This window comes from Neofelis nebulosa, chromosome 3 (genome assembly GCF_028018385.1).
Source record: "Neofelis nebulosa isolate mNeoNeb1 chromosome 3, mNeoNeb1.pri, whole genome shotgun sequence".
NCBI classification, from domain to species: domain Eukaryota; kingdom Metazoa; phylum Chordata; class Mammalia; order Carnivora; family Felidae; genus Neofelis; species Neofelis nebulosa.
Genome location: NC_080784.1, coordinates 44,421,106 through 44,437,814, shown reverse-complemented (window position 1 = coordinate 44,437,814; position 16,709 = coordinate 44,421,106). Strand labels below are relative to the sequence as shown.

General features: G+C 34.4%; 1 protein-coding gene across 4 annotated transcripts in view; it reads left to right on the top strand.

Annotated features, from left to right (window-relative positions):
• Positions 1 to 16,709, top strand: part of LOC131506713 (A disintegrin and metallopeptidase domain 3-like) — a 143,309-nt gene that overhangs the window by 79,926 nt on the left and 46,674 nt on the right. For all 4 annotated transcript variants that reach the window (XM_058720603.1, XM_058720602.1, XM_058720604.1 and 1 more), the window contains 4 exons: positions 11,814 to 11,912; positions 13,511 to 13,706; positions 14,186 to 14,276; positions 14,796 to 14,985. In XM_058720603.1, the coding sequence (XP_058576586.1) occupies positions 11,814 to 11,912; positions 13,511 to 13,706; positions 14,186 to 14,276; positions 14,796 to 14,985 (576 nt within the window). The remainder of the gene's footprint in view (positions 1 to 11,813; positions 11,913 to 13,510; positions 13,707 to 14,185; positions 14,277 to 14,795; positions 14,986 to 16,709) is intronic.

Genomic DNA, 16,709 nt, shown 5'->3' with positions numbered 1-16,709 from the left:
TGTATTCTTGCTGCTTTTGGATGGAATGCTCTGTATATGTCTATTAATTTATCTGGTCAAATGTGTTTTCTTTTGTTAGAAAAATAAAGTAATAATTCTAAAATTTTGTAAGTCTATGGTAATATATTTTTAAAAGTGTGTGAAATTGGTTTTTTTTCCTCTCCAAATTTTTATGTAAACTCCCATTAGTTAACATGCTTCAGTAGTAGAATGTAATGATTCGTCACTTACATATAAGGCCCAGGAGTCATCACAAGTGCCCACCTTAATAGTCATCACCCATTTAACCCATCCCCCACCCTTCTCCCCTCCAGCAATCCTTAGTTTGCACTCTATAGTTAAGAGTCTGTTAATGGATTTGCCTCTTTCTTCTTTCCCCTCTATGTTTATCTACTTTATTTTTTAAGTTTGACATGTGAGTGAAATCATTGGAGTGCATGTATCCATTTCTCAGTACCATAATGGACTGTGCTGCAATGCTCAGGAGAGAAGAAAGGGCAGGCCAACTATCATCAGTTCACTGCCACACCTTAACCAACATATATAGCTTTCATTCTATTTGGATGAAACCCTATATCCTTGCTCTGTTTATTTTTGAAGGAAGGTGCCAAAGGTATTGGGTCAATGCTAACCCAAATGCATTATGTCGGATAGGGAATTGAGGCCCTCTTGTCTTCCTTTTACTTGTCCTCAGTAAAGCACAAGAGTGGCCAGGAATAGTCCATTGTCATGGCCCAAGTATTTAAGTACCATGGGTCTTCTTTAGGTCAGTAGTGAGAATTTCTCCCAAGGGCAGACTATTAATGTTCTCATTAGATTCCCTCTGGCTTAATATCCAGATCTACATGAACCTATGGCTCAGACTTCAATTATTGGTTGATTTATTTATCTTCTGGCCCTTGACTTGCATGGAATTTTGTTTGGACTTTGCCAATGCATCCATTCTGGAGACCTTATTGCCCAGTTCATGAATAGTTTCCAGAGACTATTCCTAGACACAAGAGGAAAATGAGTTGTCTCTGATAGGCTGGTTGCACTAGAATGGTTTTAAGTGAACTGATTTGGGTGACTGTTTCATCATCTGAGCACTCTTAGTCTTTTTTAAAAATCTAGGACAGAGTCACAGTGCACCTAAGGGAAGAGGTAGCTTGACCCACTGGATTTCAAGGTATTTATTGGAGAATGGAGATTCATTATGGATAGGCCAGTTTTATTATGGCTGTAAAGACCTACTGCAATAAGCCCCAAGAGGTTTTCACATTCCCATTCTTCATGTGCATGCCATTAGCCAGAGTGGTCATTGACCAACTGTACTTAGAGAATGAGGTTAGTTCTTTTTTTATTATTATTTTTTTTAAGATTTATTTATTGTTGAGAGACAAAGAAAGACAGCATGAGCAGGGGAGGGGCAGAGAGGGAGAGAGGGAGACATAGAATCTGAAGCAGGCTCCAGGCTCTGAGCTGTCAGCACAGAGCCCTATGTGGGGCTTGAACTCGTATACCATGAGATCATGACCTGAGCCGAAATCGGACACTTAACTGACTGAACCACCCAGGTGCCCCGAGAATGAGGTTAGTTCTTGAGTGACAATGACTTCCTAGCCTTCAAATCTAGCAAAACTAGCATAGATCTCTAATATTGTAATTGGATGAGGTAGCTTTAATGATTTTATCAGGTTTTGCCCAAGTATATTTAATTTCTTTCCTTTCTCTTGCATTGTCAGAACATAACTCAGTAAATGTTGGAGTGATTAACTGCTCTTAGTCACCATGAATTTTACTATCTATAACTCTGGCCACCATCAGAAAGAAAGTAGATTCACTTTCTTGATAGTGTAGGTGAGTGAAAAACAACCATAATAACATTTTTTTTTCTTTTTTTAGTATTATAAGACCATCATTCCCCACTGATGGAACTTATCAGGAGTCTCAACAATGATAGTCAAAAACCATTTGTCCCATTGTCACTAAAGATGTCAGTACCCAATTCTGCTTCTGTCTGCCATACCTACCCAAATGATCCATAGAACCCATCTTTGTGCCTAGAAAGGCATTTTGACCTTGTCTTTGGTTTTAAACAAAAAGATTTGTGATGTGTCTAGGTGGTCTTCATTATATTTATTTATATTTGTTTTTCTTCTGACTTGCTGATGTTTTTTGGAAGTGAGTGATGATATACTTAATTAGATGTGGAAAAAAAGATATAGAACATTTACATTACCATAGTTTCCCATACCTCCTTAAGTAAATCCTATAAGAATCTAAATTTCTGATTTCTGTCATAACTCATTATTTTTGTCCCCTATTGAAATTCATATGAATGAATCATAGATTATGGATCTTTTTTGATTCTGGAACATTTGCTTTATATATTTTTGATATTCATCCATATGATTGAATGTATCTGTAGTTCATTTGTATTTGTTATAGAGTAGTATTTCTTTGTATGGATATTCCTTGGAGTGTTTGTCCATCAAATTATTAATGAACATTTAGATTGTTTTTGTTTGGGACTATTATAAAAAAAGCTCCTAAAATATTCATATCCAGATCTTGCTTGGACTTATGTTTTCATTTCTCTTGGGTAAATATATAGGAGTGGAATTTCTGAGTTCCATGGTAGTTGATTAACTATTAAATCTATAACAACATGTCAAACTTCTTTCCCAAATGTTGTAATATTTTATATTCCAACCATCTGTGTATGAGAGTTGTAATTTTTCCTTATTGTCATCAACTTTTGTTACTGCCAGTCTTTTTCATTTTAGTCATTTGAATTTGTGCTGGTATCTCATTGTGTTTTTAATTTATGTTTCCTCTATGAATAATTATACTGGACAGTGTTTCATATGATTACGGGACTTTCATATGCCTCCTTTTTAAAGTGTCTGTTCAAACATTTTGTACATATTTATAAGGTTATTTGCTTTTTTATTATGTAGTTAGAGAAATTCTTTTTTTAAATAATGTTTACTTAATTTTAAGAAAGAGAAAGAGAGAGTGAGAGAGGGGCAGAGAGAGGGAGACACAGAATCTGAAGCAGGTTCTAGGCTCTGAACTGTCAGCACAGAGCCTGGTGTAGGGCTTGAACTCACAAACCAGGAGATCATAACCTGAGCCAAAGTTGGATGCTTAGGCAACTGAGCCACCCAGGCACCCCTAGAAATTCTTTTTTTTTTTTTTAAATTTTTTTTCAATGTTTTTTATTTATTTTTGGGACAGAGAGAGACAGAGCATGAACGGGGGAGGGGCAGACAGAGAGGGAGACACAGAATCGGAAACAGGCTCCAGGCTCCGAGCCATCGGCCCAGAGCCTGACGCGGGGCTCGAACTCACGGACCGCGAGATCGTGACCTGGCTGAAGTCGGACGCTTAACCGACTGCGCCACCCAGGCGCCCCACCCCTAGAAATTCTTAATATAAACTATATGCAAGTCTTTTGCCAGATTTTCTCCCAGTATGTGGCTTGGTTTTGTATTTTCTTAAAGATATCTTTCAAAAAGTCAAATTTTTAATTGGGTGAAGTTCAGTTTACCTTTTTTTTTTTTTCTTTTATGTGTTATGCTACTTGAGCCCTATCTATCCCATGGTTGTGAAGCTTTCTCATAAGTGTTCTAGAAGTTTATTGATTTTAGCTTTTATATGTATATCTATGATCCGTTTTTGAGAAATGTTTGTAAGTTAAGGATCAGGATGTATTTTTTCTATATGTATATCCAATTGTTCCAGGACCATTTGTTGAATAGCTATATTTTTCTTGGCACCTGTATTGAAAAACAGTTCATCACATACTTTGTGTTCCATTGTTTCATATATCTAGCCTTATACCAATACCAGCTCTCCTTACCCTAACTCATAAAATCAGGTAAAATGTGTCTTCATATTTTGTACTTCTTTAATCAAGATAGATTTGGTGATTTTAGGTCTTTGCATTTCTATGTAAAATTTAGAATCAACTTTTCTATTTCTACTCACATCCCCTAAAGAAAAAAATCCTAATTCTGCTGCAATTTTGACTGGGATTTTTAAAAATCTATAGATGAATTTGTAGAGAAGTGAGTTATTCATAATGTTATGATTTCAAACCATGATCATGGTATATTGTTCCATTTATTTAGGTATCTTTAATTCTTAAAGTTAACCCTAAACATTTAATGTTTTGAATGTTATTGTAAATTGGATACTTAAAAAAATTTTTAATTCCCAGTATCCTTTGCAGGCATATAGAAATAGAATTAAGTCATGAAAGTTGTTGATTCCTCCAATTAATGTTACTTTGAATGACTGACTTATATTTTGGAAAATACTCACAAAATAATCAGGATTACCAACCAAAATGAGTATATGAAAATGAATATGCTTCTGTATTTTATTCCAGAAATAGAGAACCACTTCAGTAAGATATTAAATATTGAGGAGACATTTAAAAATGGTTTGGACAACTAGGAGAAAAGAAAACATCCTTTTGATTCTCAAATTTCTCAATGATATACCTTGGCTACCTGTTTTATAAAGTTCTGGCTTCCAGTCCCATAATGGCATTCTGTTCCTAAAGCATAAGTCCTTAAGAGTCAATTTCTAAGCCAGGTATTTAGTCTAGATTTGGGTATTGTGAAAATTTGCTCTCTACTGTAGGCTTTCTCTTTGATACTAGCCTTGGAATTTCCTGTCATGTCATTGATTTTTGCTCCCCCTGCCTGCATTAATATTTAGTTTCCATTCAATCCTCTAGCTGCACTAAATACTATTGACAGTTTTTCAATAAAATATTTAAATTGTGAAGCATAACACACTTTAGTTAATATTGAAATATAAAATAAAAAAAATATCATCTGACTCCTGTAAATTTAAACTTGTTATATAGTGATAAAGGTCTGATATACTTTAATAATACACTAATGTTGCAGTTAGTGTAATTATAACATTATATCTAATTTTGTATAAAATATTATGTGATAATCCAGGTAGTACAAGAGATCAAGAATAAATTACTATTTTATAAATGCACTTGATATGTTTATCTACTGTTTTGAAAGAAAGATCCCTGATTACAGCTTCTCTTACAGCATAACACTCAAAACATTCTATATGTTATAGTTTTCAGTTTATAGGTCTTTCACCTCTTTTGTTAAGTTTATTCTGAGGTATTTTATTCTTTTTGGTGCACTTATAAATGGCATTGTTCTCTAATTTTTGCTTCTGCTACTTTGTGGTTTTGTTATTAGTGTATAGAGACACTACTGGTTTCTGGGTATTAATTTTGTATCCTGCAACTTTAATGAATTAATTTATTACTTCTAGTAGTTTTTTAGGGGAGTCTTTAGAATGTTTTGTGTCTAGTATTATGTTATCTGCAAATAGAGACAGTTCAACTTCTTCTTTACCAATATGGATACCTCTTTTTTCTTTTTCTTGTGTGATTGCTGTGGCTAGGACTTCTAGTACTATGCTGAAAAAAGTAGTAAGAGTGGACATTCTTGTCTTGTGTCTGATCTTAGAAGAAAATCTCTGTTTTTCAACATTGAGTATTATGTTGGATGTGGTAAAGGATCTGTACTCTGAAAACTGAAAAACGTTGATAAAAGAAATTGAAGATGACACAAACAAATGGAAAGATATTCCATGATTATGTATTGGAAGAATTAATATTGCTAAAATGTCCATATTACTTAAAGCAATCTACAGATTCAGTGCAATCCCTATTAAAATACAAATAGCATTTTTCACAGAACTAGAACAAATAACACTAAAATTTGTATAGAACCATCAAAGACCCTGAATAGTCAAAGTGATCTTGAGAAAGAACAAAGATGGAGGTATCACAATCTCAGATTCCAAGATATCCTACAATTCTGTAGAAATGGCCTTTGGGGACCTCCATCCACTCAAGAGAGACGCCAAACCACATCCCTGTCTGCTGCTAACGTGAGCTGTGCCCCTGGCCACTGCCCTGCTTTGGGGGGATCCAACCTAAGACTACCACTCAGCACAAATTTTGCTAGCGCTGTGAGTGACTTATTGAGCTACCACCTTGCTCCATGCCCAGCCTCTGTACTCATGGCCTCACACCGTGCTTAGCCACCACATGACTGTGGTCACCTCAGCAACCACATGCCAGACCCTGGCTGCAGCCACTAACATGCTCCCACAACAGGGATATAATCAGTGCAGAAGTCTAGACTGAAGGGAAAAGGTACTCAGACACCATAGCAGGACACAAGCAACACATATAGGAGACTCCTCTGAAGTGCCAAGTTCTGGTGAACCAAGGACACTGCACTACAGGACACTACAGGACCTCTTCATAAAGCCACTACTTTCAAGAGCAGAGGATGTAGGTGACTTTCCTAACACACAGAAACAGAGAGACAAAAATAGAGGAATTTGTCTCAAATGAAAGAACATGACAAAAATCACAGCAGGGGACTTAATTGAAACAAAAAGAAGTAATATGCCTGATAGAGAATTTAAATTCGTATTTTTTTATTTTATTTTTTTTTTAACGTTTATTTTATTTTTGAGACAAAGAGAGACAGAGCATGAACAGGGGAGGGGCAGAGAGAGAGGGAGACACAGAATCTGAAGCAGGCTCCAGGCTCTGAGCCATCAGCCCAGAGCCCGAAGCGGGGCTAGAACTCACGGACCGTGAGATCGTGACCTGAGCTGAAGTCGGATGCTTAACCGACTGAGCCACCCAGGCGCCCCAGAGAATTTAATGATTGTAAAGATACTCACTGGGCTTCCAAAAAAAGTGGATGACATCAGTGTGACTCTGGACAAAGACATAAAAATAACATATCAGAGATGAAGAACTCAATAAATGAAATTTAAAAAGCAATGGAGGGGCACCTGGGTGGCTCAGTCAGTTAAGTGTCCAACCTTGGTTTAGGTCATGATCTCGTGGTTTATGGGTTTGGGCCCAGTATCAGGCTCTTTGCTGACAGCTCAGAGCCTGAAGACTGCTTCGGATTTTGTGTCTTCCCCTCTCTCTGTCCCTCCTCTGTTCATGCTCTGTCTCTGTCTCTCAACAATAAATAAATGTGAAAAAAAATTTTAAAAAGCAGTGGATGAATTAAATAGTAGGCCACAAGAAGGGAAACAGAGATAAATAATATGCCTGATGGAGAATTTAAAGTAATGATACTCACTTGACTTGAGAAAAAAATGGAGGACATCAGCAAGACTCTTGACAAATAGATACAAAATAACATATCAGAGATGAATAACTGAATGAATGAAATTAAAAATATAATAGATGTAATAAATAGTAGGCTACAGGAAGCAGAGGAATGTATCAGTGATCTGGAGGATAAAGTAATGGAAAGCAATCAAACTGAACAAGGGAGAGACAAATACTGCATTATGAAAATATAATTAGAGAACTCAGTGACTCCATTAAGCATAATCACATTCACATTAGGGATCCCAGAAGGGAGGAGAGGGAATGGGGGGCTGAAAATGTATTTGATAAAATAATAGTTGAAAACTTCCCAAATCTGGGGAGAGAGATAGAGATCCAAATTCAGGAGGCACAGAAATCCCCCAACAAATTCAAGCCAAAGAGGCCCACACCAAGGCACATAGTAATTAAAATGGGAAAAAAATAGTGATAAAGAATTTTAAAGGTTGTAAGTGAAAAGAAAACATTTACATATAATGGAAACCCCACAAGGCTATGAAGTTAATTTCAGCAGAAATTTTTGTAGGCCATAGGGACTGGCATGATGTATTCAGAGTGCTGAGGGAAAAATCTGTATCCAAGATGTTCTACCTAGCAAGGCTATCATTCAGAATAGAAGAAGAGATAAAGAGTTTCTCTGACAAAGAAAAACTAAAGGATTTCATAACTACTAAACTAGCTCTACAAGAGATATTAAAGGGGGCCCTTTGAGTGCAAAGACCATAAGTGAGAATATGAAAAGTAAAAAATATAAAAAAATATAAAGGTAAAAATATGTTTCTGTAAAAAGTAGCCAAGGTTTTCATAAAAAGATATAAAATATGATACCTAATATCTGAAGTGTGGAAGGGAGAGGAGTAATGAATGAGATCAAAATTAAGCTACCATCAATTGAATATAGACTGCTATATGTAGAAGTTGTTATATATAAACCTTGTAGTAACCACAAATAAAAAAAAACAGTAATAGAAATTCTGCAAAAAATAGAATAAGGTATTCAGGTGTATCACTAAAGAAAACCAAAAAACTATGAAAGAGATAAAGAGAAGAAAGGATCAGAGAAAAGCTATCAAAAAATCACAAATCAGACAATAAAATGGCAATAAATATCTATCAAAAGTTACTTGGAATGTGAATGGACTCGAAGCAAAAGACTCATTTCAGACTTAAAGACACCTGCAGATTGAAAGTGAGGAGATAGAGAAACACTAATCAGGGAAATGGATGTCAAAAGAAACCCAGAGTAGCAATACTTACTTAGACAAAATAGACTTTTAAAAAAAATTTAAATTCTAATCAACGTACAGTGTAATATTACTTTTAGATATACAATATAGTGATTCAACAGTTCCATACAGCACCATACAACTCATCAAAACAAGTTCAGTTCTTAACCCCATCACCTGTTTAACACGTCTCCCCATGCATCCCTCTTCTAGTAACTATCAGTTCTCTATAGTTAAGAGTCTGTTTCTTTGGCTCTCTTTTTCCCCTTTGCTCATTTGTTTCTTAACTTTCACATATGTGTGAAATCATATATTTGTCTTTCTCTGACTTATTTCACTTAGCATAATACTCTTTAGATCCATCCATGTCATTGCAATTGGCAAGATTTCATTCTTTTTTATGGCTGAATAACATTCCATTGTACATACATGTCACATCTTCTTTATCAATTTATAAATAAGCGGACACTTGGGCTGTTTCCATAATTTGGCTATTGTAGTTAATGCTGCTATTGACACTGGGGTGCATGCATTCCTTTGAATGAGTGTTTTGTATTTTGGGAATATATACTCAGTAGTATTTTTGTATTCTTTGGTTAAATACCTAGTAGTGCAATTGCTGGGTCATAGGGTAGTTCTATTTTTAACTATTTGAGGAATCTCCTTACTATTTCCCAGGGTGGCTGAACCAGTTTGCATTCCCACCAACAGTGCAAAGTGTTCCCCTTTCTCAACATCCTCACAAACTGAGAAACAGACTCTTAATTATAGGGAAGAAACAGATGTTTGCCAGAGGAGTGGTAGTTGAGGTAATGAGTTAATTAGGTGATGGGATTAAGGAGTGCACTTGTCATAATGAACACTGTGTGATGTATGAAATCTGAAACTAATATAGCACTGTATGTTAAATATACTGAAATTAAAATTTAAAAAGAAAAAAAAGAAAACAAAAAGGCAACCTACTGATTAGGATGAGATATTTGCAAATGAGATGCCTGATAAGGGATTAATATACAAAAAATATATAGAATTTATATGACTCAACATTATTATTTATTAATTAAAAAAAAATTTTTTTTTCCTTTTTCTTTCAACTTTTTTTTAATTTATTTTTGGGACAGAGAGAGACAGAGCATGAACGGGGGAGGGGCAGAGAGAGAGGGAGACACAGAATCGGAAACAGGCTCCAGGCTCCGAGCCATCAGCCCAGAGCCTGATGCGGGGCTCGAACTCACGGACCGCGAGATCGTGACCTGGCTGAAGTCGGACGCTTAACCGACTACGCCACCCAGGCGCCCCTGACTCAACATTATTTAAAAATGGGCAGAGAAGTTGAATAGACATTTTTTCAAAGAAGACATCCAAATGGCCAATGGACACATGAAAAGATGCTCAACATCACTAATCATTAGGGAAATGCAAATCAAAATCACAATGAGATCTCACCTTACACCAGAAAGAATGGGTAACAATCAAAAACATAAGAAATAACAAGTATTAGAGAGGATGAGGAGAAAGGGTCCCTGTATACTGTTGGTGGAGCCATTAGGGAATGAAGTATGGAGGTTCCTCAAAAAATGAAAAATAGAAATTCATATGGTTCAACATTTCCCCTACCAATATTTACCCAAAGAAAGCAAAACCACTGTTTCAAAAATATATATCCACCCCTACACTTATTGCAATATTATTTACAATAGCCAAGACATGGAAGTTACCTACCATCAATGGATGAGTGGATAAGGAAAAGTGGTATATATACCATGGTGTGTGTATAAATAAATATAAATAAATAAATATATATATTAATATACACACATGTATATGTGTGTGTGTGTATATGTATATGTGCCATGCACACACACATACACACACACACACAATGGGATATAATGCAGCTGTAGAAAAGGTTGAGATTGTGCCATTTGAGACAACATGGATGTACCTAGATGACAATTTTTAAGTGAAAACAGACTGTGATAGACAAGTAACATACTATTGCACTCATAAGTTGAATCTAAAACAAAACAAACAATAAAACAAAAAAACCCCACCAAATGAACAAGCAAAAAGCAGAATTAGACCTATAAATACAGAGAACAAACTGATGGTTCCTAGAGCGGTGTGAAGGGAATGGTTGGGCAAATGGGTGAATGGGAGAGAGAGATACAGGCTATGGAATGAATAAGTCACAGGAATAAAGTGCATAGTGTAAGGGATATAGTCATTGATATTGTGAATAACATAGCATAACATATAAACTTGTCAAAGCACAAAGTTGTACACCTGAAACTAATATATAATGTGTGAATTATACTAAAAAAACTCAATGTAAAGTGAAAAGAAAAGCATACATATATATATAACACAAACATTTTACACACATACTATAAACTCACATATTTAGTGGGATCATGGTGGAATAAAGTTTTATCCATAAACTTAAAGAACAAAACCAGAAAAAAAGATGATAGTTCTTAGATTTTATGAGTCGACCATTTCACAATATCACAATATCAAAAAGTTACCAAAAAAACCCCACCCAAACAAAAGTAAGTTGTCATGACAAATTTTAAATGTAGTGAAATATGTTGGTGGCTAGGGCTTAATATCATTAATATAATGCTTACAAATAAAGGAAATAAACACATGAATACATCAACATAAATATAGACACAGAAATATTAAATAAATAATAGTGTGCAGATATGTAAAATTTTCTGTATACTAATAATAAAAATATTAATATTGAAGCAAGTATAAACACATAGTGATTTGTGACTATCCACTTTACTAATTTTTAAATATTACTATCAGTCTTGTGACATATCATTATTTTATGCTACAGGAAGAAGGAAATGGAAGTATATTATGAAGAGCCATTAATATTTTTGTGCTCTCTTATCTAATAATTTCTAGAATTAATATTTAATGTAAGGTCTGAGAGTAAAAAAATTACAAACTTTTTTCTTTGAAACATTATTTATGTTAATAAAATGTTGTTATAATTTAGACCTCTATTCTGTCACATCCATAAGTTATTAAATATTCCAAAGATGATATCTTGAAGAGGTTTGGTAAGATAGAAAAGTACTAATGATACAATGAATGAAAAAAATCTAAGAATTTAGAGTGCATACATTTATATATTCCTATAAGATTGAAAGAAATTGCATTGAGTTTTTTACAGTCAATTCCTTGAGCATGAAGCATGAATGATTTCATTACCATTGTTTTTCCAATGCTGAAAATATAAGTTTAACTGAAGTGGTGTTAAAAATAAATACAGAAGTAAAAATCATACTATGATTGTAATTAACTTAGGGAAATATTTTGTGTATTTTGACAATAAATACAATTACATATTTTGTTGAAAATTCCTATTATTGTTTTCTATTTGCTTTTAGGAATGCGCTCACAAAAAATGCTGTAATCCTGTAAGTTGTACTCTAATTGGAAACGCAGAGTGTGGCAGTGGACCATGCTGTGATAGAAGAACTTGTCTGGTAAGCTTTCAAAATACTACATGATTTCCTTTCATAATGTGTGTTCTTGTGTGTCCATTTTTTTAGCATTTTTTAAGCTTTGTTTTTTTTGCACAACTTCAAATATGTAATTTTATGGACCTGATTCATACATAATTGATTTCTAAGTTCAGAAGATGTACTTAGATCTTTTTATGCCTTCTTAGCTATGCCTTCCATTGCACTGTTTTTAGTCTCTACTCAGGGCCCATCCAGTTATTATTCAATATCAATTCCAGATTATTTGGGTGCTATGAATTTCTCTTGGTCATATCTGAATGTAGCTCTTCATAACCAAGCAACTTATGACAAAAAATTAAAAATAAGGCACCCAACACACGGTTGATGTACAATGTTTGAATAAACAAATAATGACAATAATAATAATAATAACAATAAGGCTCTCATTTTGAGAATAGCAGAAAAGGAGTCCATGTAGAGTAGTCAGCAACATATAGCATGTCTACTATTCAAGTTTTATCTTTTCAAGGGACCGCTGGTCCTGTAATTGAATTGAATCCTTAACTTCCTTTGGGAAATTTCCCCTTCACATTCCTTTATAGCCACACCTGAAAGGAGACTCAGTAAGATTTGACTTTTGGGGATTGCTTCATCTTGCCTTTTTTGTGTCACTTTCAGGAATCAACGACAATCAAAATCTGATTAGAAATTTGCCAGGTTGTCAGTAAAATCTATCCTAATATAATTCTACTTTGTTCTGTGTTTTTCACTCTTTATGCTAGTAATTAAAGCCACTTTTCCCTTGTCTTCAAGGATGCAAGCGTAGAGTTTCTGCTACTTAGCAATAAACCTTGTTGCTCTTCCCTTCACCAGAGCACTCACCTTGTCCTTTGTCTCCAAATCAGCAGGATTGAACAAATAAGGCTTTTCTACACAGCCCATTGCCCTTTCTCTACAACCCAAAGGGCAGTTCTTTAAAATGGGGACAATTCTTACATTTGGTAGAGACTTTAAAAGGATTAGGTGAAGAAAAACTTGCCATAAAACTTACCATTTGCAGGTGAACAATTTAGTGATACTCAGTACATTCACAGTGTTATGCAACTGCCACCTCTATCTAGTTCCAAAACAAGTTCCTCAATCAAACAGGAGACTCCTGGAGCATTAATAAGCACTTGCTCTCCTTTCTTCCTTCCCCTCAGTCCTGGCTGGACAACACCAATTGGACAGCACCAATTTATGTTCTTTCTGGAGTAACCTATTCTGGTTATTTCATATGAACCATAGAATATGTGACCTTTTGTGTCTGGATTTCTTCACTTAACATAGTGTTGAATATTCATTCATCTTGTAGCCTATGTATCAGTGTTCCTTTATATGGCTGAAAATATTCCATTGCATGAATATACCACAGTTTATTAATCTATTCATTCATTGATGAACATTTAGGTTTTTTCCAATCTATTTCACTCGCGGTTTCAAGTAAATTCATAATTTGACTTTAAGTAGTTAAAATGCAATAATAATGGAAATGATAGAAATACACTGTTCTTGTTTAATTTTTTTTACATTTTTTGGTTTACTACTTTAAAAATATATATTTTTTTTTTGTCTCATAGATAGCTGAAAGAGGACGTTTATGTAGGAAAATGACAGATCCATGTGATTTTCCAGAATTTTGCAATGGAACATCTGCGGCTTGTGTACCTGATGTGAAATCTGCTGATTTAGAACCATGTAATAATAATACTGCCTATTGCTATGAGGGAATATGCCGAGATCCAGATGTACAGTGTGAAGCATTATTTGGAAAATGTAATAGTTGTATCTTTTTTCTGGGGTTCCTTTTCAAACTGTATTTTTCTACAGTCAGTAAACCATCCTATAGCCACAATAAAGGGTAATGTTTGTTTAAAATCCAAATTTGAAAAAAAATAGTTAATCATTATGACTTTGAACTGTATCAAGAGGCAAAATAGGCCTAATAACTACAGAACAAAAAAAATAGTATATTAATCAAATTTCACGTGATTGGCGCAAAGAGGAGTAGAATATTAGAATTGTAGGTAAGAGAGCAAATGACTGCTTTCTTAATCATTTCTGCCTTTGACACAATTTTCCTATTCTCAAGTGGGTAGTTTTTAGTGTTTCTCCTTCTTGTGTAGCCAGTAGATGACACTAAAAAATTCTAGTAGATGACACTTACTGGGTACTGCTGTTGTCCAGATGTTTCTATATTAATTTACCACTTTTGTTTTTTTAAGGTTAGTAATTGTAACTATTTATATTTTCAGTTGCTAAAGTTTCTACTTATCTATGTGCACAAGAAGTGAATTTTCACGCAGATCAATTTGGAAACTGTGCCACACATGGTTGCAATTTTCGGTGTGTATTTAGACTACTATACTTACAAAATTTTTTTAATGTTTATTTACTTTTTGCACAGAGAGAGAGATAGATCATGAGTGGGGAGAGGGGTGGAAGTGAGAGGGAGACACAGAATCCAAAACAGGCTCTAGGCTCAGAGCTGTCAGCACAGAGACTGACGCGGGGCCTGAACCCATGAACCATGAGATCATGACCTGAGTGGAAGTTGGCCGCCCAACTGACTAAGCCACTCAGGCGCCCAAGACTACTATACTTTTTTAAATGCATGTTTGTGTGTGTGCGTGTGTGTGTGTGTGTGCGCGCGCGTGCACATGCAAAAATAAGTTAATATAAATGAGAGATGAACCTAGTATATACAGATAAATTTATTTGTCATACTTCATATGTTCTGAATAAATTTGGTGTTATGATCTGAATAACATTTTGAATTATCTTCATGTTTTGAATTGTTAATGATTTAATATATTGTGTTCCTAAGAGACATATGAGCAACCTTTTTTTGCCTTATATTGCCAGGCATATCCTTTGTGGAAAGATAGTTTGTCACTGGACACATTCACAGATAGTACCAGTAAAAACTTTTAATGTTCGATATACTTACCTTGGAGGCCATATATGTTTGTCAGCATATTTGAGAAATGAAACACAATCTTCAGAGTATGATTTTACTCAAGTGCATAATGGCACAATATGTGGTCAAAATAAGGTAAATAAAAATTTTACTTTGTTCCATATACGATGTTTGTGTGTCTGAGTATCTGTGTATGAATGTGTTTGTTCATGAGAAAGAAAAAAAGTGAGAGATATAAGGAAGGATGAGGTCCAACATGGTAGTCTGGGAAGACCCTGAACTCACTTCCTCCCTGGACAAACTGAATCTTCACTGAGATATCAAGCAGTTCCTCCTGGAGAGAGAGACAGAGAGAGAGAGGGAGATTTCAAATTTTTCATTTATAAATAATGTTACAAATTTTGGTTACTGTATCATGATCTTAAGATTGGAAGGACAGAATTTCTTTTAGTCAAAGGAATGCTTGCTTCATTATCTGTCATTCTTTTATTATAAATTTTGCTGTAGATATTTAAACTTGTTTTTTCATACTTAAGAATCTAAGCCTCTTTGTTAGGCCAGGATCTAATCTGCAAAAATTTGTGTGAACAAAGAACAAAAAAGAATCAGATAATACGCCAAAAAAGTAAGTCAGAACAACCTAAGAACAACAAAGAAAAGCAAAAAAAAAAAAAAAAAAAAAAAAAAAAAAAAAAAAAAAAAAAGCCAAGCCAAGAATTTGATCTTTCTGTAATTGACAAGGGGAATAAGTTTGATATACATATCAAGTATATATATACATGTACATATATATATACACATACATATATACATATATATATACACACACATATATACATGTATATATATATATATATATATATATATACACACACACATATATATACATACATATATAAAATTTGGCCTTCCCACAAGACACAAAAATAAAACAGAGTTTAAGCTTTGTTTATTTTTTCTTAAAAATTTTGAGAAACAGAATAAAAGATTTTTAAATTGGTACCATTAAAAAATTAGTTGACTGGGGTGCCTGGGTGGCTCAGTTGGTTAAGTGTGTGACTCTTGGTTTCAGCTTAGGTCATGATCTCATGATTTGTGGGATTGAGACCTGCACTGGGCTTTGTGCTGACAGTGTGGAGCCTGCTTGGGATTCCCCCTCTCCCTCACTCTCTGCCTCTCCCATGCTCACACTCTCTTGCTCTCTTTCAAAATAAATAAATAAAAAGTTTAAAAAAATAGTTGACCAGAGGAAAAAAGTAAACAATTACCTCACATTTTATTAAAATATTTGCATTAATATATAATATTTTAAGAAATGAAAATTCAGAGGAAAATGGAAGTGACTAGTAATCATCTCAGAATGAGAAAAGATATTCTGACATAAAAATGAGGTATTACAAAGAAAGATACTAGTACTGACTACATTAAAAATAATATGTCATCCTTTCAAAGATAATCTAAGCTGAAAAAATAATTTACAATAAATATGACAGAGCAAATGCGTAAATTCATTAACTAATTTAATCTTTCATTAATACACACTAAAATGGTGTGTGTGTGTGTGTGTGTGTGTCTGTGTGTGTGGTATAATTTGGTCTTTGTCCCTGGTTTCTGGCATGGAGCATCTAAATCCCCTTAGAATTTCCTGTGTGATAGGAATGTTTTTTGTTATTCATCCCCTCCCAATCAAACCTGAGTTTATGCTAATGAGGTGGCTTAGGGTGGGTTTCTAGACTGGTTCAGGATGGGGTTGGTTACTAGAAAGACCAAATGACTAGAGTTTAAACTTTTAGCCTCACTCACAGACCTTCAGAAAGGAAAGTGGTATGGCTAGAGTTTGAACTTTATAAAAACTTTTG